General features: G+C 40.0%; 1 protein-coding gene across 4 annotated transcripts; it reads left to right on the top strand.

The window, feature by feature from the left end:
* On the top strand, window positions 1-26,316 carry LOC137392066 (tensin-1-like). Of its 4 annotated transcripts, XM_068078681.1 has the most exons (20): window positions 1-67; window positions 488-643; window positions 2,981-3,090; window positions 4,328-4,431; window positions 5,771-5,976; window positions 7,076-7,204; window positions 7,352-7,384; window positions 11,965-12,029; window positions 12,182-12,275; window positions 12,807-12,911; window positions 14,047-14,151; window positions 15,210-15,345; window positions 18,189-18,365; window positions 18,598-18,719; window positions 19,333-19,554; window positions 20,503-20,580; window positions 22,363-22,482; window positions 22,703-22,868; window positions 23,763-23,873; window positions 25,327-26,316. In XM_068078681.1, exons 2-20 carry the CDS (start codon window positions 607-609, stop codon window positions 25,451-25,453), a joined length of 2,247 nt encoding a protein of 748 aa, XP_067934782.1. In that variant the 5' UTR covers window positions 1-67; window positions 488-606; the 3' UTR covers window positions 25,454-26,316. The 4 variants fall into 4 exon arrangements, with proteins under 4 accessions (XP_067934782.1, XP_067934781.1, XP_067934783.1 ...); XM_068078680.1 differs by lacking the exon at window positions 1-67 and having other exon boundaries at window positions 425-643; XM_068078682.1 differs by lacking the exon at window positions 1-67 and having other exon boundaries at window positions 425-643; window positions 2,981-3,084.
* Window positions 26,317-26,345: the final 29 nt, after the last annotated feature.

Here is a 26,345-nt window from a genome sequence, read left to right on the forward strand (position 1 = left end):
GTCTTCCTTTGGCAACAGCAGTCTTTATGCAGGCGTTATTTGGGCATCCGCAGGTAGGAACCCGCAGGTAGGAATCATCATTAAAGGATGGGAGCTGCTCACAGCTACCAGAGCCTCCTCGCTATTGCATATAACAATCACTCTCTCTTTCGTTTCACTTGCTCTCTCGTGGGAAAATGCTTTGGGTTAACTGATTGACTTTTATTGAAAGCAACTCAGCCATATCTCATGTATCTATTGCACTGCTAGCGGTGTTACTGTACAGACGTATTGTAATAGCTCGCCGACTCTAGCGTTAGTCACGGGCATCTCTATTCAATATTTGTTTTGGAATGTCTAGTGTGAAACCGATAGAGTGTTAAGTGTGTTACTAGCTCAGGACTTGCGTGTCATTCGCCAGCAGGTTGGTGTAGGTGTCTGTACCGTTCACAACCAGATCAGCATTTCCAAGGTTCTGAATGTGGATAAAGTCACTTTATTGCTTCAGACAAGCTACACTCTCTCATCTCCCTTGGAGAGAAGGCCTGACGCAACCAACCAACACTAAAAACTGAATGCTGGTATAGAGATTTGGCACCAAAACACAACTAACCTTGGATCTGGACTATGCCCTCATCAACCATGGCAACACATACCATACCAAGTAAGTGCTAATTTTTTAGAGGAATTGTACGTTACAACTGCTTTTTCTTTCTTTTGTCTCTGAAAAATACATGTAGTTGCATGTCTGTAAACTACTTTGATAGATTCCATTGTATCTAAACATAGTTCTGTGTGAACATCTGCTGCCAGCAGCTTATCTTCCTGTCAGCCTTCATTTTACAGGTAAACCTTGACTCCACTCTGGTTCTCTTTGTGTTTATCTCTCTATTATTTTCTTCTCCATTCAGACGAGAGTGGAGGTAACGAGTATGGTCTAACAAATGTTTCCTCCAAGGGTCGTGTCTCGATAACAGTTGTCCCCCCTCGGCAGCACGCCTCCCGATCTAGGTCTCGCACTCCTTTCGAGCAAAATCGTTCAGCATCGCGAACTCGGTATGTCGACATCAGCTCCTCCAGCAGTACAGGGCTCTCCGATGACCAGAGAGGTCAGCAGACGTCTGAGGGCGCTGCCGGTAGACAGAGTCTGCGAGAGATCTTTTATAGAGAAAAGTTAAAGAAAGAAGGTGACTGGGGCATGGCCTTGTGTGTTCTCTCGCTGTGGTACCCACCTGTAGCAAAGGGAGAGGGAGTGACACCAGCATGCATGTCTTGACAGCCAGTTTGATTTGCACTATCAATATTTTTGACTAGATGTTATGTGTGCGTTTATAGCATCAGGTACGGTTGTATGTTTCTTTTGCGTTCCTATCTTCATCACGTGTTAGCTTTGCCAACTCCAGACAGGTGTTAATATCCTTCATATTGACATGATGCAGCCTGCCTGTCTTGGCACAGCCAGCAACTCATCCAGCTACTGTCACTAGGTGCTTCACTTTTACTTCTTGTCAGATTCTTGCAATGGCGGTTCGTCTACGACGGAACACTTTTTTACAGTTACCTTATGTGTCTCAGGCCCAACTTTCAGGAAGCCATGACTATTCCATTAAGGAACCGTGGTTATTCCATTAAAGAACCATGACTATTCCATTAAAGTTACCAATTCTTTCTGACTCATATCGAGTGAAAAAATATTTTTACCTGGAGCATCCGTTTGGTATACTAGACCTGCATTGGATGGTCAGCTTGTATAATCTGGCAATCCGCTGGCAGGTGCAGCCTCAAAAAAACGAATAGCAAAAGGAATAATGAATCTGAAATAAGATTGATTAGAGACACTTTTGACATTTAAATGTGTAAGAGCTGGGGGTCTGATCATACGCCCGTAGTTGTTGACAAGATACCTCTCTATCTTATTAGATGCCCACAGAATCTCAAATCTAGCTGGTTTTTTGCTACCAGTATCTGTATTTAGAGATGGAGCTTAATTTCTCGTGGCATATTACACGAGAGTGTGTGACATAGGCCTACTGCTAGACATTGTGTGGGAGAGGGAGTGCTAGAGATCTCTGGAGGCTGCAGGTAGTCGGCACTGCACTTGATGAAGTACACTCAGGCAGTACCCTGTGCCAAGTGAAATTAGTTACCTTATTTACACAAGATTGCATTAATTAGTTTAGCTGCTATTATATTGTAATGTTATGGACTGTTTCTGCGCTCGGCCCCCTTACCACTCTGATTTATTCTTGTCGGTCCTCGGCTGTCAGGGGCCACCAAAAGTACGCACATATTTTTGGGTTATAGTCGGTAAGCTCCAGATGGTTGTTAATCAATACCAGTCAACATTTGATAAAACTTCACATCTCATCATATTTGTGTTGTGAAAAAGTCATTTTTTGTTCAGTTTTAAGTAGTTCTAAATTTGGGCAGCATTTTATGCTTATCATTTAAGGACCCTCTATACTAAATAACTGGCATTCCTAAGTCTTATTAATTTATTAGCTCAAGGCATCAATAATTTGTCTTTATTGATGAGGTCACATGATATCAGAATTGTTGCGAGCTGACAGCACCTTGAGGCTTTTCAGGGCATAGCCGTTTGCCTGCACCACTGGCTTACCCCTTTATTTCGCTTTATAGAGCTGATGCTTGGTTTTACTTCATTGACTAACAGACCACTGTCGGCACCTCATCGGGCATCTAATGAATTCATTTCTTATCAGAAGATAAAAGCTGCTTGGTAGGAAGCAGAGCTGACTTGATCTAGTCCTGTACTCAAGTAAAAGGCTGCCAACTGATAATAGATTCTTGTAGCTTTGTTCATCACAGTAAAGTCTGCTATTCATAAGTTCATAGCTAGTTAGATGTTGCTGAGCTTAGTTGATTTCAGGTTCTAGGCACCTACAGCATGCCTACATACTTATAAATGAGTATTCATTATGAATACTTGTACATTTATATTATTTAACTTTGCTTATGGTAGTTGACTTTACTTGAACAGGCCACGAGCAGCACGAGTTAGATGAAGTCTTGAGGGAACTATTAGGAGACCCTCAGAACTCTCCACCTCACTACAGCCCGAGGCGCAACAGATCCTCCACAAGGGTAGGGGTAGGGTAGGGCCCTCGATAATATGAACTTACGCTAAATTTTTGTACATTTTATCAGAAAGTATCGACATCTCTTTATCACTTACCATGTTTTTGTTGTTTGAGGTGATCTGACTGCCAGGATGTTTTAAGATTAAAATCGACAAAACTTGATCGCAGTTAAACACTCAGACGAAAAGTATATGTCGAAATGACTTTATTAGGTGCTATCATTGCTATAGTTGCTATCATTGCTATAGTTGATATCATTGCTATAGCTGGCATCATTGTTATAGTTGATATCATTGCTATAGTTGATATCATTGCTATAGTTGATATCATTGCTATGGTTGCTATCATTGCTATAGTTGCTATCACTGCTATAGTTGCTATCATTGCTATAGTTGATATCATTGCTATAGTTGCTATCATTGTTATAGTTGTTATCATTGCTATAGTTGATATCATTGCTACAGTTGCTATCATTGCTATAGTTGATATCATTGCTATAGTTTCTATCATTGCTATAGTTGCTATCATTGCTATAGTTGCTATCATTGCTATAGTTGCTATCATTGCTACAGTTGCTATCATTGCTATAGTTGCTATCATTGCTATAGTTGCTATCATTGCTACAGTTGCTATCATTGCTATAGTTGATATCATTGCTATAGTTGCTATCATTGCTATAGTTGATATCATTGCTATAGTTTCTATCATTGCTATAGTTGATATCGGCTATTACTGACTTTACTAGGTGCTATCATTGCTATAGTTGTTATCATTGCTATAGTTGATATCGGCTATAATTGTGTTCAAGTTGCAGCGTTACACTTATCTATTCTGCCAGTTTTCTGCAACAATAGATATTATAATCGCATTTTCGCTTCATCCTGGCAGTCAGATCACCTCAAACATAAAAAAATCGCGAATAAAGCAAAATGCGAAAACTTAATGATGAAACCTCCTAAAATTTTGGGTAAGTTCATCCTGAACCGACTCGCCATTTGTCAGCGCTGTCAGCGCTTTTATCTATCACTTTTCATCTCCTGTATCTTTAGAGAAGTAGCTGCTACTTGGGCTGGCTTTTTGACTTTGTGACCTTTTAGCAAAGCATAGCTGAGCCTTCTCAACTCACCAGATACAAGCTCTTTTTAGAATCAATCACCTTTAAGAGCCGATTGTCTAATATTTACTTTTCCCAGACGGCAGACGAGGTTGTAAATAATAAATACTGTTAAGGAGTAAGTCTGTTGCAGGCATCAGAAAGTGGCAGCTCTTGTAAAGGCAGCGCTACTGACTCAACGGGTTATGACTGGCTTGCACAGCAACAGCGTAAACTCAGTCAACGGCAGCAATCAAGGTAGTTTAGTTATGGCTCCTCGATACTTAGTTATCATTCTACATCCTTGGCATGCATGGGGAGATAACTTAGTTTACTATGGCCTTACTTTTCATTCAATGCTAATTCAGTTTTCATATCTCAGATTCTGGTGGCCAAAAACTTGCACTAATGTCGTTTATATGGAAATCGATCCCTTTTCATTCCTAATGGCTTGAGCTAACTCTGTAATATGCTGTAGTACTCTATGATATGCTATGTACTCTATGATATACTGTAGTACTCTATGATATGCTGTAGTACTCTATAATATGATGTAGCGCTCTATGATATGCTGCAGTACTGTATGATATGCTGTAGCACTCTATGATATACTGTAGTACTCTATGATATACTGTAGTACTCTATGATATGCTGTATACTCTATGATATGCTGTAGTACTCTATGATATGCTGTAGTACTCTATAATATGCTGTTGCACTCTATGGTATGCTGCAGTACTGTATGATATGCTGTAGTACTCTATGATATACTGTAGTACTCTATGATATGCTGTATACTCTATGATATGCTGTAGTACTCTATGATATACTGTTGCACTCTATGATATACTGTAGCACTCTATGATATGCTGTAGTACTCTATGATATGTTGTAGCACTCTATGATATACTGTAGCACTCTATGATATGCTGTAGTACTCTATGATATACTGTAGCACTCTATGATATACTGTAGCACTCTATGATATACTGTAGCACTCTATAATATGCTGTAGTACTCTATGATATACTGTAGTACTCTATGATATGCTGTAGTACTCTATGATATACTGTAGTACTCTATGATATGCTGTATACTCTATGATATGCTGTAGTACTCTATGATATACTGTTGCACTCTATGATATACTGTAGCACTCTATGATATACTGTAGTACTCTATGATATGCTGTAGCACTCTATGATATACTGTAGCACTCTATGATATGCTGTAGCACTCTATGATATGCTGTGTACTCTATGATATGCTGTAGCACTCTATGATATACTGTAGTACTCTATGATATGCTGTAGCACTCTATGATATGCTGTAGTACTCTATAATATGCTGTAGCACTCTATAATATACTGTAGCACTCTATGATATGCTGCAGTACTCTATGATATGCTGTAGCACTCTATGATATACTGTAGCACTCTATGATATGCTGTAGCACTCTATGATATACTGTAGCACTCTGTGATGCTGTAGCACAAAACGCATTCATCCTTCAGCATGTCTTCTATTCAAACTAGCCCTTTACAATGCTATGAAAGTATCATTAGTTGGTAGTTCACGGTTAATGATGACTTAACAGAGAAGTTGAAGACATCTCTCAGCGACACAGACAACAGAAGCAGTTGGTGAGTGAACTTAAGAGAGTGCAGACCCGCAGAAAGGAGAGCATGGATGATCGTGACTTCAATGCCAATGTTGTGTACCCAAGAGTCGGCGCCTATGAGGGTATTTACAGATCTGAGGCAGAGGTACCGGTAACAAGTCAGGAACCTGAGGCCTACACAGGTGCGCGGCAGCATACTATCACTTCAAGTAATTTTAGACAGCTTGCAATATTTGAGTGAGGGGCATATAGCTAGCCAGATCAGCTGTTCATGCGGCGCTTGCTTGTATTGCTAAAGAAGGGGTGACAACATCAAAGTCTCGGCCTCCTGCCAATTTGCATAATTGGTTTTGAATCAGACACCTTTAAGTTAATCAGGAATTGTTTGCTCTTGTAATAGTTTATAATCATTTGACACGCTTGCACTCGCTCGAGGGTAATGTAGGTCAATGACAAACGTGAATCATTTTCGTTATGGCTATAGAGCTGACTATCCCTTTGGCTAACTGCAAAAATTATGTTATGGGTAATGCATTATTACTGTGTTATCCTTGAACTTCGTATAACTCTATGTAAGATAGTCTAATATTTGTCACGAACATGAACCCTACTAACAATATTGTAATAGGTGAATTGTTACCAAAATTAATTATTAAATTACACATTCAGAAAGAATTTAAATCCCATGTGTGTCGCTGTTCACGAGTACGAGCAATACTATACCGCTATTGCTGCAGTTCCAAGTCAGTAGTTTATGGCCGCTCAATTTTCCTCTAAAATTTCTAAATCATCATTAAAACAGCAGATGCAGAGTTTCTGCTGCACTAGAAATATATCAGCTGCCTGTTATTTTCAACTTTTCGTCCTGTACGTTTATATGCAAAATTGCATAGACTGTAAATATGCATAGTCAATAGCGTTTGAATGCACCGTTGCATTATGGGAAACTGATGGTGTTCAAAAGCTAGTTGTTCGTGAGTTAAATCAAAACATTAAAAGTTATTACTGTATTATTAAACATTTTATAAAATTATCATTTTACACGTTGATTATATGATGTATGACATGAGAAGACAGCTGGTCAGCAAGTGTGTAATTATATGGTACTACGCTTGCTACTCCATAGAAAACAGTATCTTTGCTTTCATCTTTTTCTTCCCACAAGGCAGTCAGTAGTCTAAACTTTCACACGTGGTTATACATCCTGCTGGGGAGCTTCCCTATCAGCACCACAAGCCCTTTATCTATGATATGTATTTAATATACCTCAACCTTTGACAGTGTTTATAAAACCTGAGGAGTTAAAAAGAATTGAAGAAGACAAGAAGACAACCGTGACACAGCGATCTCTGACCAATGTCTCGCACACTCACCACAATCACTATAATTTCCATGACTCGACAGATGAAGGTATCTGCTCATATATATTCATGCTAGCGGGTAGACAGTCTGTATGAGTTCTTCTCTAGCTTCCATTGCTAGGTTTAGTAAGGAGTGACTTAACAGAGTACTGTGGTTGTTGTCAGTTATTCATGCAATCCTTTGTTGTTCACTCAGTGTTTGAGAGCAACATGAGAAGCATTATGGAGGGTACGTAGAGAAAACCTATAGATTACACTATTGCCTGATTCATTTCTAGCCCCACCCACCACCAATCCTGCAACTGAATAAACCAGCTCACTTTTTTACTACTGGTGGTTCTTTTCCTAATCTATATTTCCTGTTTCTGTCTCCATGTTGTGATGTCATCCGTCAGCAATTATGCTGCATGGCTGTTATTCCATTCGCAGCCCACACCCTCGGTTCTGTAAGGAGTTGCGAGACCAATTATGATTTTGATCTATTATTTTCAACTAGCAATAGTTTCATTAGCAGTCTTAAATGGCTAAACGAGTAGACAATCAGTTGGTCAAACTTTCTCTTCATCATTTCCTGACACCAACATATCTTGTTGAGGACACACAGCTTTTTATCAGCCATGATAAGGCGCTGCACTTCATAAGTTTTATAAAGCTTTCCATGCTGATGGCCATTCTATTCTCGCTTCAACTAAAATATGAATCTAATGAACGAGCTGACTAGCCAATCAAAATGCTGTAACTTTCCTTTATTCAGCGGCTAATCTTGAATAAAAATTTAAGTCCATTCTCCAAACACGAGGTAATTTGTTGACAATGGTGATTTCTTCAATATGTAGTCAAGTTGTGTCGTCAATCGCTCATGCACTTTTATGCACCGGTATGCATGATTGAACATATCCATTGGTTTTTTAGACAGTACCGATCTGTGGATTTGTGAATTGAACAGTTAACTGCCATAGCCAAACAGTATTTTCCTATTAATTGACAGAGTGTTCTGTGCGTTCTTTTTACTGACTTCTAGTTTATTTTCTATTTCTCGTGTGCTTTAAAGTTCTTAGTCCTAACCTTGACCCATACCTTCCATACCACTGAGACATTTCTACTTTCTAATGGAGGTTTCGCTCAATTGAGGGTTATATAAGTTCTATTTTGTTTTTCAATTACTAAAGAAGTAAATAATGAGAAGACAATACGGCATTTACGAATAATCCATCTCAGGTGCTTGTCTAACTCAAGGTAGAATGTGAGTTACAAATGACAAACACGTTTGCATTCATCCCTTTTAAGCTCTGGAAAGACTCCAGAGAGAATCATGCTACACATACTACCACTTGAGGTTAGCTACAGAATACTCAAAAGCAGCTACCAAGACATTGCTGTTTAGTAAGCTCTCACTATTGGTAAATGAGAAATAGAAATTAAATTCCCGTGCTAAAGAACTTAGCAGGGATTGAACGCGACATCATCAAATGTCGCAGCTGAAGACATGTTACCTTTCTGGTCGAGAATATATGGATTTTAAAAAGATATAAACCAGATTTGTGCCCAGCCTCTAACTGAACGAGGACTGTGTCAGCACCCTAGTAGTCAGCACCCTAGTAGAGCTCAACAATGTATAGAATACAATGCTCTTGCATCACAAGACCTGCGCATGAGGGATCAACTCACTAAGATAGAAGAAAGGTCTACCAGTCTCACTATAAAGAAGGCTCTTGTTCAACTCAGTATGACTGAATTTTCGCCGGTCTCTGGTTCTGCGAATTTCTTCATCTTTCTGATATTTACAAACATGTCATTTACCCGGAAGAAAATGGAGATGGCAGCGAACTGTAAGAAGATGGCAGAAGTTAAGCCTGGCATCCATGAGGTGCTCTTTCACTGCTGCTCTTCTACATCTGTCTAACCTAAGAACTAAGGTTGGCATCAGTCTAAATGTTGTACCTCTTCTTCAACATGGCTGACATCAAACTGCAGGAACACTGGCTCACTGGCTCGTCTTACACAATTCTATTATTAGTATAGTAAAAGGTAGTTAATTAGGTGGTTAAGGTGGAAAAAAGCAGATGCCCTGATGCTGCCTCTAGATATATTAGGAGACGGGAAAAATCAAGTTTTTGATAATTTTGCACAATCCCACCAATTATATAGATGTAATAGAGCATTAATGAATAGGCAATATGTATATAGCATGTTATATGGAGGCATGTTCACCCAGCAAGGTGAACCAGTCACAACTCTGATACGGTGCAGCGTGTAACGTCACTCAACAAGGTGAATCAGTCACAACTCCGATACGGTACAGCGTGTAAGGTCACTCAACAAGGTGAATCAGTCACAACTCTGATACGGTGCAGCGTGTAAGGTCACTCAGCAAGGTGAACCAGTCACAACTCTGATACGGTGCAGCGTGTAAGGTCACTCAACAAGGTGAATCAGTCACAACTCCGATACGGTACAGCGTGTAAGGTCACTCAACAAGATGAATCAGTCACAACTCTGATACGGTGCAGCGTGTAAGGTCACTCAGCAAGGTGAATCAGTCACAACTCTGATAGGGTGCAGCGTGTAAGGTCACTCAGCAAGGTGAACCAGTCACAACTCTGATACGGTGCAGTGTGTAAGGTCACCCAACAAGGTGAATCAGTCACAACTCTGATAGGGTGCAGTGTGTAAGGTCACTCAGCAAGGTGCACCAGTCACAACTCTGATACGGTGCAGCGTGTAAGGTCACTCAGCAAGGTGAACCAGTCACAACTCTGATACGGTGCAGCGTGTAAGGTCACTCAACAAGGTGCACCAGTCACAACTCTGATACGGTGCAGCGTGTAAGGTCACCCAACAAGGTGAATCAGTCACAACTCTGATACGGTGCAGCGTGTAAGGTCACCCAGCAAGGTGAATCAGTCACAACTCTGATACGGTGCAGCGTGTAAGGTCACTCAACCAGGTGAACCAGTCACATTTCTGATACGATGCAGTGTGTAAGGTGGATTGCACTACTTTGCTAAGTGTCTCAGAAACTTTTACATCACACACAGGCAAATGTATGCTAGCAAATCTACCAGGTGCCGTGAAGCTGGACCGTAACCGTAAAATGGGCTAGCAAAAGAGATATAATAGAAAGACATAGCCAATGAAGAGAGCCAAAGGGAGGCTATATATTTTATGGTGGCATATGAAAATATGTACCAGATAAACTGGTAGACATACGATAAGTCCTCTGGGTGCATTAACACCTGCACAACTAATTGAGTTTGTGTAAATACCAGCAGCAATCAACATTAATCAAAGGCAGCAAAGTGATCTATTAAGAACAGCTAAGAACTCTAGCTGAGTTGTGGTACCTCTTGACAAGGAGGAGGGGTGGAGGTTAAAGGGGTGGGGAAGAAGCTGTATTCACTACGCCACAGGGTAAAGAAGGGACTACTGATTGCTACTGAGAAACTGCGTACAATTATAGAGTTTCATGGAATATATTTCATTGATCAATATTATAGTTGGTCTCATACTTTTTTACAATATTGTATTATTCGCCCACCCTTTTCTCTGTCTACTGTACGTCTAATATACCTAGTGTGAGCATTTTGTGCATCCATCTGTACCAGAATTTCTACAAACATCTTAAGCTCCCCACACACTGTCAAGTTTAAAGTTACATGCATATGAAATTCGATGTTAAGTCAATATTCAAATACTGCAGAGCTCTCACAGCCATATGATGCACACCCACTGCACGCAGCGGTACTGTTATCATATTTCAGCTACCCACCTTTTATACACTCTCATACACCCACCCTGACCCACTGTTCACCCAGCAGATGCATTGTATTTCCTGCTATACACACATTCTGTTATCTATCGCTTTATGCTAGCATGTCTTGTCAAGTGCTGTACTAGTCACAGTATAGCATGCCCATACACTTTTATCCTCTATCACTATACTAGCTGAATGCCTTGCGTTGCGAGGGTAATAAAAACTACTTATAAAAATTACATTACCTTATCTATTACATTACCTTTACGCTACATTACCTGCAACTGTTTATAAGCTGTTTTTATAACCCGTGGTGCAACGCAGGGCATTTATCTCGTGAGGCCAGCTGGTAATCGTTACATGTGACGCACTGTTGTTATGCGTACTTTAACTGATGTAATGAATATCTTCATCATTATTGATAGCTATGCTCAGTTCAACGCTGTAGTCTAATGGATAAGTTCAACACCTGCTGAGCTGGAGGTTCTGAGATCGAATCGTCGATGAAGTGGATTTTTTGTTACTGAAACTTTATCGCTATCACTGAACAGACACTCACAGTTATATATATCCATCGTTTCTTTTGACGTCATCACCCTGTTTGCACATGCGCTCGTCCACGAAAAAGCCGCCATCTTTGTAGAAAACGATCGTCATTCTCTTGATTTTTTGTACTTTTCGGTGTTGTTTTGATACTAAAATAAAAATTTGCAAACAAAAGCAGTTTGCAATAATTAATTGCAGAAGCTTCGTGTTTTTAACAATAAAAGTTGTCCATAAAGATGGCAGACAACGACAGAATGATGTCACGAAAAAACGAAGGATATATATACCATTAAGTCATTAGAGAATATAATATGAGAGTGCCTGTTGTATGATGAGTCTTTTCTGATGTTGAGTTTTACTCCAGCAAAAGTTTAATTATAGCGCTGACTCACAAACATACATGTATTTTGCTATGTATCACAACTATATATATATATATATAATGTATAATGATGATGATACCTGCATGCAATTTTTGTCGTAAATAAATATAATCATATAATGTTTAGATCAAAAGAGAAGAATAGAGCAACTGGAAGATGAACTTCGAAAAGTGAAGATGGGCTTAGAGCAGGTCTGTTTCTCCTCAGTCACTTTTGCTTAGCTTTCTACTTCCTTGGCTGATAAACCACTAGCAAATAAACAATTGGGCCTCAAATACTCGATCAGTAGATACAGGTTTGTCGCATATTTATTTGAACTTAACTTGATGTGATGTTTTTTCAGACCCCGGCTCGTCCTCAGAGAGTCGAGGTGGAAGAAGAAGAGGAAGAGTATTCTTTTAAGCCAGTTGGCATCGCTAGTTTAGAAAGTGGTACTGGTAAGTGACTAACATACAGTTGGTATCACTAGTACAGAGAGTGACACTGGTAAGTGACTGACATACAATTTGTATCAATAGTATAGAGAGTGGTACTGGTAAATGACTAACATACAGTTGGTATAGCTAGTATAGAGAGTGGTACTGGTAAATGACTAACATACAGTTGGTATTGCTAGTATAGAGAGTGGTACTGGTAAATGACTAACATACAGTTGGTATAGCTAGTATAGAGAGTGGTACTGGTAAATGACTAACATACAGTTGGTATTGCTAGTATAGAGAGTGGTACTGGTAAATGACTAACATACAGTTGGTATTGCTAGTATAGAGAGTGGTACTGGTAAATGACTAACATACAGTTGGTATAGCTAGTATAGAAAGTGGAACTGGTAAGTGACTAATATACAGTTGGTATAGCTAGTATAGAGATTGGTGCTAGTAAGTAGCTAACACACATTGTCATGTCTTAACTTGGCTGTGTTGAGTCTCGCTGAACACTAGAATTAAGAATCTGTAACTGCTTGCCAGGGTTACCAGTGGCAATACAAAGCGCACCAGTCACCCCATCTACACCTCAAACACCCACTTTTCCTGACGCAACCTCCACTCCGACTTTCAATTTGAGTAACCCAGGTTAGTCTGCTCTATTAGCTGAGTGCTTGGAAGTTCGAAGAGTTTGAAAGAGAAGGTTCCAAATGAACATATGATATTCAAGTGCTAGCAACACGAGACATAGCAACAATTATTGATGTAGCAAGAGCCAAACAGATACGCAAGAGACGGTAGTTGTAATCAACTCATGACCAGATGGAAGATTAAAAGTTTGACTTACTAATTGGCTTATTTGTAAGTAGCTTAGTAAAACAAGCACTAGGATCAGTCAGTAATTAACAATGTGCTAACGGGATAAAATACATCTGCTGCAGCGAGTAAGAGTGTGCATCTTGCATTAAATTGAGATTCTGTGCACGAAAAGAACAGCTCCACACACTATATAGGCTGTAAATTGTATTGAATGTACAATGTATGCGAGTATAATAATGCATGAGTGAGCAACTCCAAGATGATTAATACATTATGATGATTTATACCCAGAAAGTTATTTCAAGAGCTATTTTATATCCTAGAACTGCTGCAAGTTGAATACTTTTCCACAATAATACACTGTAATTCATTTAATCTGTTTAACGGCCAAAATCCTAAGCTAGTCTAAAAATAAGTGTTGCAGAGAATTACACGAAGCAATACATTAAATGCATTATAGGTAAATGCATACAAAATGAAAGAACATACACTAATAAACCATTAGTTATTAAAAACGTTTGCATTGTTGATTTGCTGTAGAAACGTGCAAATGGAAGTGTAGGGCTGGCAATTCACAGGTTTAGAGATAGAGGTAATGATAGATATAGATTGCTTAATTTACTCTGACTTACATTAAGTAAAATTAACTAGGCTTATATATGTTTTTATTATTTCTGTATTTTATTTTTCCTTTTCATCGTTAGCCTCCTCACTTTTACTTAACAAACTGAGCGACTCTGATACAACATTATATGATAGATATTACTTGAGAGTAAAGTCACATACGTAATTGTTCCGAGTTTACATCTCATGTTGGAAAAATGGCGCGTTTAGGCGATTACAAGCAGAGGTTTAACTATATTAGTAATGTTATGTGTTACTCTGAAATCAACCTGTGCTATCCTGTTTATACCGGTCAGTATGTTAGCAGTAATTTTGGTCACAGTCTTCCATATTTTTATAGCTCAGGCAGAGATACAGTCAAACACACTGCCCTCCGAGAGGGGCCACTCTCACACACTTTCTTCACATCGTACCTTTTCTTCAAAAAATCTATCCCCACAGACCAGTGAGTGATAAACTTGCCATACTATTGTTCGAATGTGCAAGTTGTCTACTCTTTTAACAAAGCCCATAAAGACTGCTTGTATTGTCAGCAACGCCTCTGGTAAAACTTGTTTATAATACCAGGTGTGCTGCATAACAGGAGAGCTCTATTCTACAATAAGGATTTCTCTAAACTAAAGGCGCTATCTATACCAAAGGAGTTGCTCACACTATAGGAGTTATCTACACACAAAACTTGTCTAGGCAAGTTTTGTGTGTAAATAAATCCTATAGTGTGAGCAACTCCTTTGGTATAGATAGCGCCTTTACGCCTTTAGCTAGCCTGGGCATGGCTCTCTACGAGAGTGGGGGAGGAGAGAGACTCTCTCCCCCATCCCCCAAGAGAGCCATGCCAAGGCTAGCCTTTAGCTTAGAGAACTCCTTATTGTAGGATAGAACACTCCTGTAATGCAGCACAGCTATCAGTGGTACATTTTCTCTCAACATTGTTTACAAGCTTAACCTAACACCAGGTTACAAAGTGGTATCGTTCCATTCATTTCTACTACATGTAGATTGTTGTTAGTCTATCCTCCCCACTACGCAGTTCCTAATATTAACTTCTAGTCTCCCATAATAATATAAAAAGTGATAACTCGCTCTCCTCATGTTTTCTCTTGCATAGTAAAGAGGTAAGCTTTTGTACTAAAATAAACACTTTAAGGTAATATTTGAAATAGCTATTCTAACCAGCTCTCAGTTTTGCTATTTTATTACTATTACTTGTCATATTATTATATTTTGGTGTGACATCAGATCACGAGTTTGTATGTACGTATTTTCTTAGGTTGGTGGTTCATCGATCCACAACCTTACGGCTTAATCACAGCACAGGCGACAGCCTGAACTCCACTTTCTATTTATTTTCACACACTTCCTTATTCCAAATGATAAGTCATCGCAAAATCCTGTGGTTGTAATATAAGTCAACGAGTAGGAACGGTTTTCTATTTCCTCTATAGTTTTGATAAGCAATCATCACCGCAATCACCCTGGCACCATTGTCGCCTGTTCTTTCAGACCAGATCCCACAGACCCCAACTGGCCGACAGCAGAGAATTGTCACTGAAGAAATGCACCACCAGCAGCACATCTATCAGCCTCCGGCAGCTGCTCACACGGGAACCGAACCTAGTCAGAAATCAACTATGAGCCAGTAAGAGACAGCTATTCATTTCCTACTGCTTCCATCTCCAGTTCACCAAAAGTCTAGCTGTGCTTCCATCTCCAGTTCACCAGTGTCTAGCTGTGCTTCCATCTCCAGTTCACTAGTGTCTAGCTGTGTTTCCATCTCCAGTTCACCAAAAGTCTAGCTGTGCTTCCATCTCCAGTTCACCAGTGTCTAGCTGTGCTTCCATCTCCAGCTCACCAGTGGCTAGCTGTGTTTCCATCTCCAGTTCACCAAAAGTCTAGCTGTGCTTCCATCTCCAGTTCACCAGTGTCTAGCTGTGCTTCCATCTCCAGTTCACCAGTGGCTAGCTGTGTTTCCATCTCCAGTTCACCAGTGTCTAGCTGTGCTTCCATCTCCAGTTCACTAGTGTCTAGCTGTGTTTCCATCTCCAGTTCACCAGTGGCTAGCTGTGTTTCCATCTCCAGTTCACCAGTGGCTAGCTGTGCTTCCATCTCCAGTTCACCAGTGGCTAGCTGTGTTTCCATCTCCAGTTCACCAGTGGCTAGCTGTGCTTCCATCTCCAGTTCACCAGTGTCGAGCTGTGTTCCATCTCCAGTTCACCAGTGGCTAGCTGTGCTTCTATCTCCAGTTCACCAGTGTCTAGCTGTGTTCCATCTCCAGTTCACCAGTGTCGAGCTGTGTTCCATCTTCAGTTCACCAGTGTCGAGCTGTGCTTCCATCTCCAGTTCACCAGTGGCTAGCTGTGCTTCCATCTCCAGTTCACCAGTGGCTAGCTGTGTTCCATCTCCAGTTCACCAGTGTCGAGCTGTGTTCCATCTCCAGTTCACCAGTGTCTAGCTGTGTTTCCATCTCCAGTTCACCAGTGTCTAGCTGTGCTTCCATCTCCAGTTCACCAGTGGCTAGCTGTGCTTCCATCTCCAGTTCACCAGTGTCTAGCTGTGCTTCCATCTCCAGCTCACCAGTGTCTAGCTGTGTTTCCATCTCCAGTTCACCAAAAGTCTAGCTGTGCTTCCATCTCCAGTTCACCAGTGTCTAGCTGTGCTTCCATCTCCAGTTCACCAGTGGCTAGCTGTGTTTCCATCTCCAGTTCACCAGTGTCTAGCTGTGCTTCCATCTCCAGTTCACTAGTGTCTAGCTGTGTTTCCATCTCCAGTTCACCAGTGGCTAGCTGTGTTTCCATCTCCAGTTCACCAGTGGCTAGCTGTGCTTCCATCTCCAGTTCACCAGTGGCTAGCTGTGTTTCCATCTCCAGTTCACCAGTGGCTAGCTGTGCTTCCATCTCCAGTTCACCAGTGTCGAGCTGTGTTCCATCTCCAGTTCACCAGTGGCTAGCTGTGCTTCTATCTCCAGTTCACCAGTGTCTAGCTGTGTTCCATCTCCAGTTCACCAGTGTCGAGCTGTGTTCCATCTTCAGTTCACCAGTGTCGAGCTGTGCTTCCATCTCCAGTTCACCAGTGGCTAGCTGTGCTTCCATCTCCAGTTCACCAGTGGCTAGCTGTGTTCCATCTCCAGTTCACCAGTGTCGAGCTGTGTTCCATCTCCAGTTCACCAGTGTCTAGCTGTGTTTCCATCTCCAGTTCACCAGTGTCTAGCTGTGCTTCCATCTCCAGTTCACCAGTGGCTAGCTGTGCTTCCATCTCCAGTTCACCAGTGGCTAGCTGTGCTTCCATCTCCAGTTCCCCAGTGTCTAGCTGTGTTCCATCTCCAGTTCACCAGTGGCTAGCTGTGTTTCCATCTCCAGTTCACCAGTGGCTAGCTGTGTTCCATCTCCAGTTCACCAGTGGCTAGCTGTGCTTCCATCTCCAGTTCACCAGTGGCTAGCTGTGTTTCCATCTCCAGTTCACCAGTGTCTAGCTGTGTTCCATCTCCAGTTCACCAGTGGCTAGCTGTGCTTCCATCTCCAGTTCACCAGTGGCTAGCTGTTATTTTATTGTTTACTAAAACATGAGAATTACTAACTTTGGTGAGCTAAGAGATGGCCAGAATTTGTCCTCATTTTAAAACTGGTTCTACATAATTGCTATTAATTTTTAAAATATTGTTAACGGGTATCCATTTAGTCATTTGTTAATGCCACCTTCTCAGGTTACATCTGATGTTGCTAAAGAAATCAATGTAAGAAAGCTGGACTTCTCGCTTCATATGTTTTGCTATGACAGAGTACTTTAGTTGAGAGCAGCTCTCTAGTTTCCTTTGGTTACACTGTCATAAACACTGGGTTTACATTACTATAACAACATGCTTTCACCTAAAATTAATTACATGGGCGTTGACAATCGCTGTTTTACCAAGTTTTGTTAAAACTGCAGTTTCGGCCTCCCATATGAAAATTGGCAGTGCAACTTTCACTTCTTCCAAAATTTAGAGTTGAGACTTGCAGCCTACAGGTGTATTAGTTTTGAGTGCATTTATAATAGAATAAAATGGTATTAAAATTAAATATAATAAAATAAAATAATAAACTAAATATACATAAAAGAAGTGATTGATGTTGCAAACAAATAATAAGAATGATTATGATTAGAAATAAGTCATGAAATTAACTATAACATTAAATGTAACTGCAAGTCGACTGTTGAAGGTGAATATGATACTGCAAGCAGGTTGGTTCTACTTGGAGTATCTTGCAATATGGCGGCTTCGGCTATGATCCTGTTTACTGAGAAATGCTACCACATTACGATCGGCTATGATAACCGATTGCTTCATAAAAACAGGCATTATGATTATGACTACATAATTACTGCATCTTTAGTCAATAATCGAAATCCGATTGCTAACTAAAATTGTAATTTAATCTATCTCTGTCTGAGAGTGAGAACTGTTTTCAGTCGCTGTGCCTCAGTCAGCGCTTCTGGTGTTAATAGGATGATGCGACAGCAATCTGCTTCATACTCCTTCCCTAACCCGGATTCATCAGCAGCTACGGTGGGCAATGGAACTCTGCCATTAAATAATGCTCTGCATGTTAACACTCTAGGCTCCCAGGCTAACAGTGGAGTGACATATGCGACCATAGGAGCTGGCTCAGCGAGCCCTTCTGGGTTAGTTGATTTTTCTGCCTGTGCTGAGTTCGTCATATTTTGTTTTTTTGTAACCTTCCCTATAATTTCATTTATGCTGTTACAAGTCTTCCACGTATGAAATCTCTATTATTTTCTTTAAGTCAAAGTGTTACTTTACTAAAAAATTCAAAACATGAGTTTTCGAATTACTGTGTAGTTTATGTCGACAAGGCTTCTGAATCTCATGCCATGATTTGTTATCATGTTTCAGTCGACTACAAGCACAAAATAACTCATCTGGCTCGCTGTCTCAGGACCAGAGTCAAAGCTCAGCCAAGTTTGTCAAGGACACTTCTAAATATTGGTATAAATCTAACATCACCAGAGACGAAGGTATCCTTTTTGTACCAGCTCGAGCTGACTCACATACATGTATACTGGCTTGTTGGCATCTGAGAAAATTTTTTGAAAAAGCATATGATTGTGCTCGTTATAAACCTAAATACTGTAGTGTTCTCTACTCAATTCAAGAATTTCTGCGATTGTTACATCTCGAGGCATGATAGGCTTAAAAACTTGTGTAATTTGTGTTGCCGCTGTTGCTCTGTCATTGACAGTTTTATCTGGAATAAAATAAAGGTCACATGCTGCTTGTGATTATTTGTGATCGCATGTTTGTGTTCATAGCAGCAATGTTTTTCTTTAATTCTCCTGGCATTAATAAAGAACGCCTTGTAAATAAAGTCTGTTTTTCCAGCTTAGATGATAGCTTACACTGCTCTATACAAGCCATTAAATGTTTTTAACATTTTTGGGTGCATTTATATGAAGGACCACTTCTGGTAAATTACCTACTTATGCACTTACTGAGCTTGCCGAACTTAATGCTTTTTTTGATGAAGAAAGAGAAATATAGAAGATAAAGTTTATTACTTTTACCGAAATTGTTTCAAGTTTGCCTCTTATTATATCATCTACATAATCAAGCGACAATGCGCTGTTTTAGTCATATCATTGCTGAAGAATTCAAGTCCAGGCACGTTCATAGTGCGAGACAGCAACAGTTTCCCAGGGGCCTTTGGGCTGGCAGTCAAGGTTCACCAGCTACCAGGCAATGTTCAAGTGAAGCCTGGGGCTGACCCGGCTGCTGAATATGTACGGTTCTATCTGATTGAGCCTACTCCAAAGGGTGTGAAACTGAAAGGGTGTCCCAATGAGCCTGTATTTCGTAAGTCCTTGTGTTGACAATGCTGAGCTGTAAGGACTAGTAATATTCATGTCATGCTTGTTTCTCATGTTAACATGTATTCTGTTGGACGTTTGCAAACCCATTTGTCTCTTAGTAAGTTTTTCTATGTCTTGCGCTGATCGGCCATATTGAAACACTTTTATGGTGAAAGTTGTGCTCTCTAAATAAGGTTTCTCAGTTCATATATACATGTATTTAACCGAAATGGGTGCCTTGACTGAAGCTGTTTTCCTGTGTATCATTGTTGTCTGGTAACAGACACCAGACCGTGTTAATAAGACAAGCCGGTGTTTCCCACTATATAAATTCAAATGATGAGCTAGAATGAGAATTGTTATGGAGAAACCTTCTAGCTGGCATTGAAAGCCATGTTTCTTTAATTCAACTGATTTATCCGCTCTTGTTAACCTGAAACATTGAAGATGCATAGAAGCTCTAGGATGTAATAAAGACAATAGAAACGCTAAAGTTTAAATAGCTTTTGACAATTTCATCGCTTGTCTTTATCTTTGATAGAATTTCTAATTAGTTGAAAAAATCCTATTAATCGGTCCACACCACTTTTTAGTCAGAGGGATAATTATGAAAAATCGTTGATTTTTTATATTTGCATTTTTATATTACCATTATTGCTTGCACTGAAACAGTTTATTCACCACTTTGTCATCGATCAAACGGATAAAAAACTGCTGCCTATGCTAGGTAGTTGAGGAATTTCATTGATCTGGCATTGATAAGTGATTGTAGTGAGTTGGTGATAATTATTAAGTCAATAAGACTTTCATTTTTAAAATGTAACAGTGCCATAAGAGTAACTGTTATGCAGTTCCATAGGAGTACCTGCCATGCCATGGCATAGACAGGTACTCTTATGTCACTGCATGACATAGAGTACATGTCATGCAATGTCATATCTTGTTGTTTTAGCTAGCCTGGCATCTCTCATATACCAGCACACAATAACCCCGCTAGCTCTGCCCTGCAAGCTCTCTTTACCAGATCCAGGTAACTAATGCTATAAATCTATGCACATACAATGCCATGATATATTTAGGAAGGAAAGCTGATCTCTTCCAGTGCCTTGTAAGTGTGAGCAAAAACGCCCAAGTTTTATGGGTTGTATTGGGTATTGGGTAGCCCTGCCTCGGTGGCCTTATAAGATTTTGGACTCATAATCACAGTTCTGACAATCATGTTTTGCATGTGTCCTCTGATGGTTACAATACAGATGAGTTATTGCTACTGAAGAGGGGGACAAACATGTATTAGTATTTATGCAAAAGCTCAGCGATTTGACAGCCACAACATTACCTCCGAGTCAACTAATGCTGAAGCAAGTAGAAATGAGGCTAAAGTTTATAAAACTACCACTAAATGATAGAGACAAAACATAGTATTGGTATTAAATAGAGAAAGGGCTGGGCTTCAAGAGCTCTCAATATGTCCTCCTAAAACTCACACACAAAAGAATCTCATAAAGTACTGTGAGAGATTGTGCTTGGGGATAATCTAAAATGTTGTCATGACCAGTTCAATAAGTTGGTAACAAAAAAATTGGAGAAAAAAATTGGTGAAAAAAATTGGTATATTTTAGTTTAATAGAAGGTACTTTATGCTAGTCATTACAAGTTTGTATCACGCACTAGGCAGCTATGGGCCGTAAAAAGAACATGAATCAATCAAAACTCTGTCTATGAGAGTCAATAAATATTAGAGATTCGAACCAAGACACGATAATAAAAGAAGAAAGAGCTCCAAAGTTGAAAAAGGAGTCAGATGGTAGTTGAGTGCTTTTTGTTTTAGTAACAATTGATTCTAGGTTCGAGTATTAACCACACTTTCACTTGGTAACTTAGCTTTCTCTCCTAAACTGTTACTCTCTGCTAATCTTACAGTAGGTTTAATTGCATCTAAAGAAGATAAATTGGCTACCTGCACCAATACACCTGGCTTTAGCAATCCTTGGACAGCATTACAAATTTTATTCATTTAGTACATGTACATCATTATACCCAACCACCACTTTACTAGTACTGACTGTGAGTACTACTAGGGAGACCAGAATCTCCCTTACAAATCTTCTACGCATCAACTTGAGATAACTCCGCTATCTGTCAAGAATATTTACTTACTATATGTATTAAACATTAGTTAAGGTGTTTTAGTTTTACAATCGCAATAAAAAAACAGTAAACCAAATACAGATTTAAAAAATATTGTTTATCCTCTTTGCCTTTTTGCTTACACTTTACGTAATTCACAAGAAGTCATCCACTCCTAATGAAAACCTAAAGATTTTTTTTTAATGTATTAAAAAAATGCACGTTTATCCATATATTGTATAGTTTGCTGATAAACTTTTCATGAGGACTTGAGTTGTCTTAGGTTATTTGATGTAGTGTGATGCCGTCTGATACATCTGATAGACTCTGCTGCAGTCTGATGATGTCTGCTGCAGTATGGTGTAATCTGGTATAGCCTGCTGTAGTCTGATACAGTATAATGTAGTCTGATGCAACTTGACATAGTCTGGTAGAGTTTGATATAACATGCTGTAATCTGATTAGGTGTCATCTAGTTTGATGTAGTCTGATGCAGTAAATGACAGTAGAATGCAGTTTGCTGCAGTTTGATGTAGTCCGATGCAGTAAGTGGCAGTAGAGTGCAGTTTGCTGCAGTCTGATGTAGTCTGATGTAGCTTGCTGTAATCTGATGACATCTGATGGAGGCTTATAAAGTCTGATGCCATCTGATAAAGTTTGATGCATTGTACCTCACTGTCTTTAGATCAGTACCAGCTCAACAAGCAGTCACCTGATGAACCAGATGGGCCAGCATTGAGCAACAGAATTTCGAGTGGCAGTGAGATATTCAGCACAGCAGCAGACCTGTTGCAGCGTGGCGCAGGTACTTTAGTTATCAGAATGGCTAGGTCACCTTATGTTTCTAGGATACCAATATTCAGATATGGATACAAAGTATCTCAGTGATTTTCTGTCTTGTTTTCAAATTGAAGTTTTCTCTGCTGCAGCATATCAAGTCAAGTACATAAGCTCAACCGTTGTCTGACACGTTTTGCACTTGAGTGTTTTTTTCTGCCGTCCGCTTATGCTGTGTTTCGATACAGCATGCCACGTCATATATATGAATGAGGTGGATACCGAGTCACTGACAGGCCCTCAAGCTATCTCTAGAGCCGTGCATCAAACATTCAGCAAAGAAGTTCTTGAAACAACAGTAGCTACATTCAAAGTATCAGCTGAAGGCATTACCATAACAGACAACAACAGAAAGTATGTGCTCTAACGCAGCAGTCAGTCATATTTTAGGAGTCCCCAAGAGGACATAATTTTTTCATGAATTACCTAATAATATAATAGTGCTTTTTATATGTATAACACAATATTATATAAGAAAACTACAGCCCTGGCTAGCAGAAATATACTGTATAAATTTCACAGAGTACATCAATTTGTTAGCTGTTATCATAGACCTATTAACTATACTAAATAGTTATACTATTTAGTAAAACTATTTATAACTATTATACAGTATAGTTATTAACTATACTGTATAGTTAATAGGTCTATGGCTGTTACTTACAACCTACTACCTTCCACCGCTACCTCTACCCTGCTATAGGTACATTGTTTAGTTTCACGTCTTACTTGTGGACTGTCACCTGTATACCCCTGCCTATACACTGTTATTTGTACACCGTTACCAATACATTGTTACCTGTACACCGCTACTGACACTGTTACCTGTGGTCTGCTACCAATACACTGTTACCTGTGGTCTGCTACCAATACACCGTTACCCATATACTGCTACCAATACACTGTTACCCATATACTATTACCAATACACTGTTAACCATACACTGTTACCAATACACTGTTACCCATATACTGTTACCAATACACTGTTACCCATATACTGTTACCAATACACTGTTACCAATACACAGATTGTTACCCATATACTGTTACCAATACACTGTTACCCATATACTGTTACCAATACACTGTTACCCATATACTGTTACCAATACACAGACTGTCACCCATGCACTGTTACCAATACACTGTTACCCATATACTGTTACCAATACACTGTTACCCATATACTATTACCTACATACCCTCACCAGCATTGCATCATATAGACACCATAACCTTTGGCAGAGTATTCTTTCGGAAACATTTCCCTAAAGACAGTATTTCCTATTGTGGTGTCGACTCTGCAGACAGACGTTTTACGCAAACGCTAGAGAATGCTGACATTCAAGAGGCTAAGTGAGTATTGCTATGTGATACAGAAGGGCAAGTCTTACCTCTATTCAAATACATGCGTGTATAGGTCTACAAGTGTGAGAACTAACTATACTAAATACTAAATATACTTTGTATATTGAACACATCACTTCCTCTGATAGTCTAATTTCTTCTGAGCTCATGTCCTCTTTAGATATTCTTGCAAATCTTAATAATAACGTCAACTCAAATGAATTCTTTCACAAAATTCAAGCTGCCTTCCTGTCCCTCTGCTCCATGGCTCATTCAGATAGGGTGGGTTGATGGGAGTGAGGTGTTAGTCTAGTGTTAACAACTGTCCCTCTGCTCCATAGCTCGTTCGAAGAGGTTGGGGTGATGGGAGTGAGGTGTTAGTCTAGTGTTAACAACTGTACCTCTGCTCCATAGCTCGTTCGAAGAGGGTGGGCTTATGGGTGTGAGGTGCTAGTCAAGTCTTAACAACTGTCCCTCTGCTCCATGGCTCGTTCGAAGAGGGTGGGGTGATGGGAGTGAAGCGCTAGTCTAGTGTTAACAACTGTAATTCTGCTCCATAGCTCGTTCGAAGAGGGTGGGCTTATGGGTGTGAGGTGCTAGTCAAGTCTTAACAACTGTCCCTCTGCTCCATGGCTAGTTCGAAGAGGGTGGGGTGATGGGAGTGAAGCGCTAGTCTAGTGTTAACAACTGTACCTCTGCTCCATAGCTCGTTCGAAGAGGGTGGGCTTATGGGTGTGAGGTGCTAGTCAAGTCTTAACAACTGTCCCTCTGCTCAATGGCTCGTTCGAAGAAGGTGGGGTGATGGGAGTGAAGCACTAGTCTAGTGTTAACAACTGTCCCTTTGCTCCATAGCTCATTCGGAGAGGGTGGGGTGATGGGAGTGAGGCGCTAGTCTAGTGTTAACAACTGTCCCTTTGCTCCATAGCTCATTCGGAAAGGGTGGGGTGATGGGAGTGAGGCGCTAGTCTAGTGTTAACAACTGTCCCTTTGCTCCATAGCTAATTCGGAGAGGGTGGGGTGATGGGAGTGAGGTGCTAGTCTAGTGTTAAAAACTGTCCCTCTGCTCCATGGCTCATTCGGAGAAGGTGGGGTGATGGGAATGAGGTGCTAGTCTAGTGTTAACAACTGTCCCTTTGCTCCATAGCTCATTCGGAGAGGGTGGGGTGATGGGAGTGAGGTGCTAGTCTAGTGTTAAAAACTGTCCATCTGCTCCATGGCTCATTCGGAGAGGGTGGGGTGATGGGAGTGAGGTGCTAGTCTAGTGTTAACAACTGTCCCTCTGCTCCATAGCTCATTCGGAGAAGGTGGGGTGATGGGAGTGAGGTGCTAGTCTAGTGTTAACAACTGTCCCTTTGCTCCATAGCTCATTCGGAGAGGGTGGGGTGATGAGAGTGAGGGGCTAGTCAAGTGTTAACTGGCTTTTTTATACAACTTTGCTCTGAATGTTCCCGTATGTTTTTAGGATATTTGGGTTTGTTGCTAAACGGAAAGGAGGAAATCAGTGTTTGCTGTTTGCGGAGCTCGACCCAGAACAGCCCGCCAGCGCGATTGCAAACTTTGTGACAAAAGTCTTACTCGGAAAAAAGTAGTATTTTTATAGTGGTCATCAAGCACGTGCGTTAGCGTATTTGTTGTCTCCCCTCTTTAGAGCTATTCCCTAATACTCAACCTTTGTATTTAGATGATTTTGAACTGCTTTCTTTGTTATATACATGTAGTTTGTACGGATAAACACGATGTGCAGAAGTTTGTAGCATCATCAAATTCTTTCCTTTTACGTATGCGTAAAAGCATAATCCTCTGTGATTTCCAAGCAAGTTGGAACAAGATAAAAATCAATAATGCGAATTATTGTTAACAGAAAAACCATTCAACTAGACCACAGAGAGAAGTAGTAAACACTAAAGTTGTAGATGAATTTGAGTATTTCAGATTGTTTGTTATCTGTAACACAGGTCTTCTCTTTTATTGCATCTGATGATCTTGGTGTTAGCCAGCAACATTATGTAACAAAACTACAGAACATGAGCTGACAACTTTGTGTTTTAGTCATCAATTTAAGAAATCTCACCCAGAATTTAATGACAAATAAATAGCCATCGCTTTGTTGTGACTGTTACAGTAGCTCTCCTAGCTATGTTCACTCTCTTTCTCTCTTGCTGTTATCTCAAACAACCAGTAGCTAGTTTTGTTGTGATTGGCTGTTTTAGTATATACCTAGGAACTAGCACGAATCCACCGCTTACATCTGCAGAGATGTTGTCTAACTTCGATACACCTTTGCTTGTTCATATGCCCCTTTTGATTTTGTAACATTTTTATTCTATTTTCAATAGAAATGTGGTGTACTTTTACCGAGCATATTTTTTAAAACCACTGTCATATTTTTATATTGTGTATAAACTGTGTGAATACTCAAAACCCAATAAATAAACATTTATCTGCTTGCAAAGAGTCTATTGCATATATTGTGATAAGTAA

Source organism: Watersipora subatra, chromosome 3 (assembly GCF_963576615.1).
Source record: "Watersipora subatra chromosome 3, tzWatSuba1.1, whole genome shotgun sequence".
Taxonomy (NCBI): Eukaryota; Metazoa; Bryozoa; class Gymnolaemata; order Cheilostomatida; family Watersiporidae; genus Watersipora; species Watersipora subatra.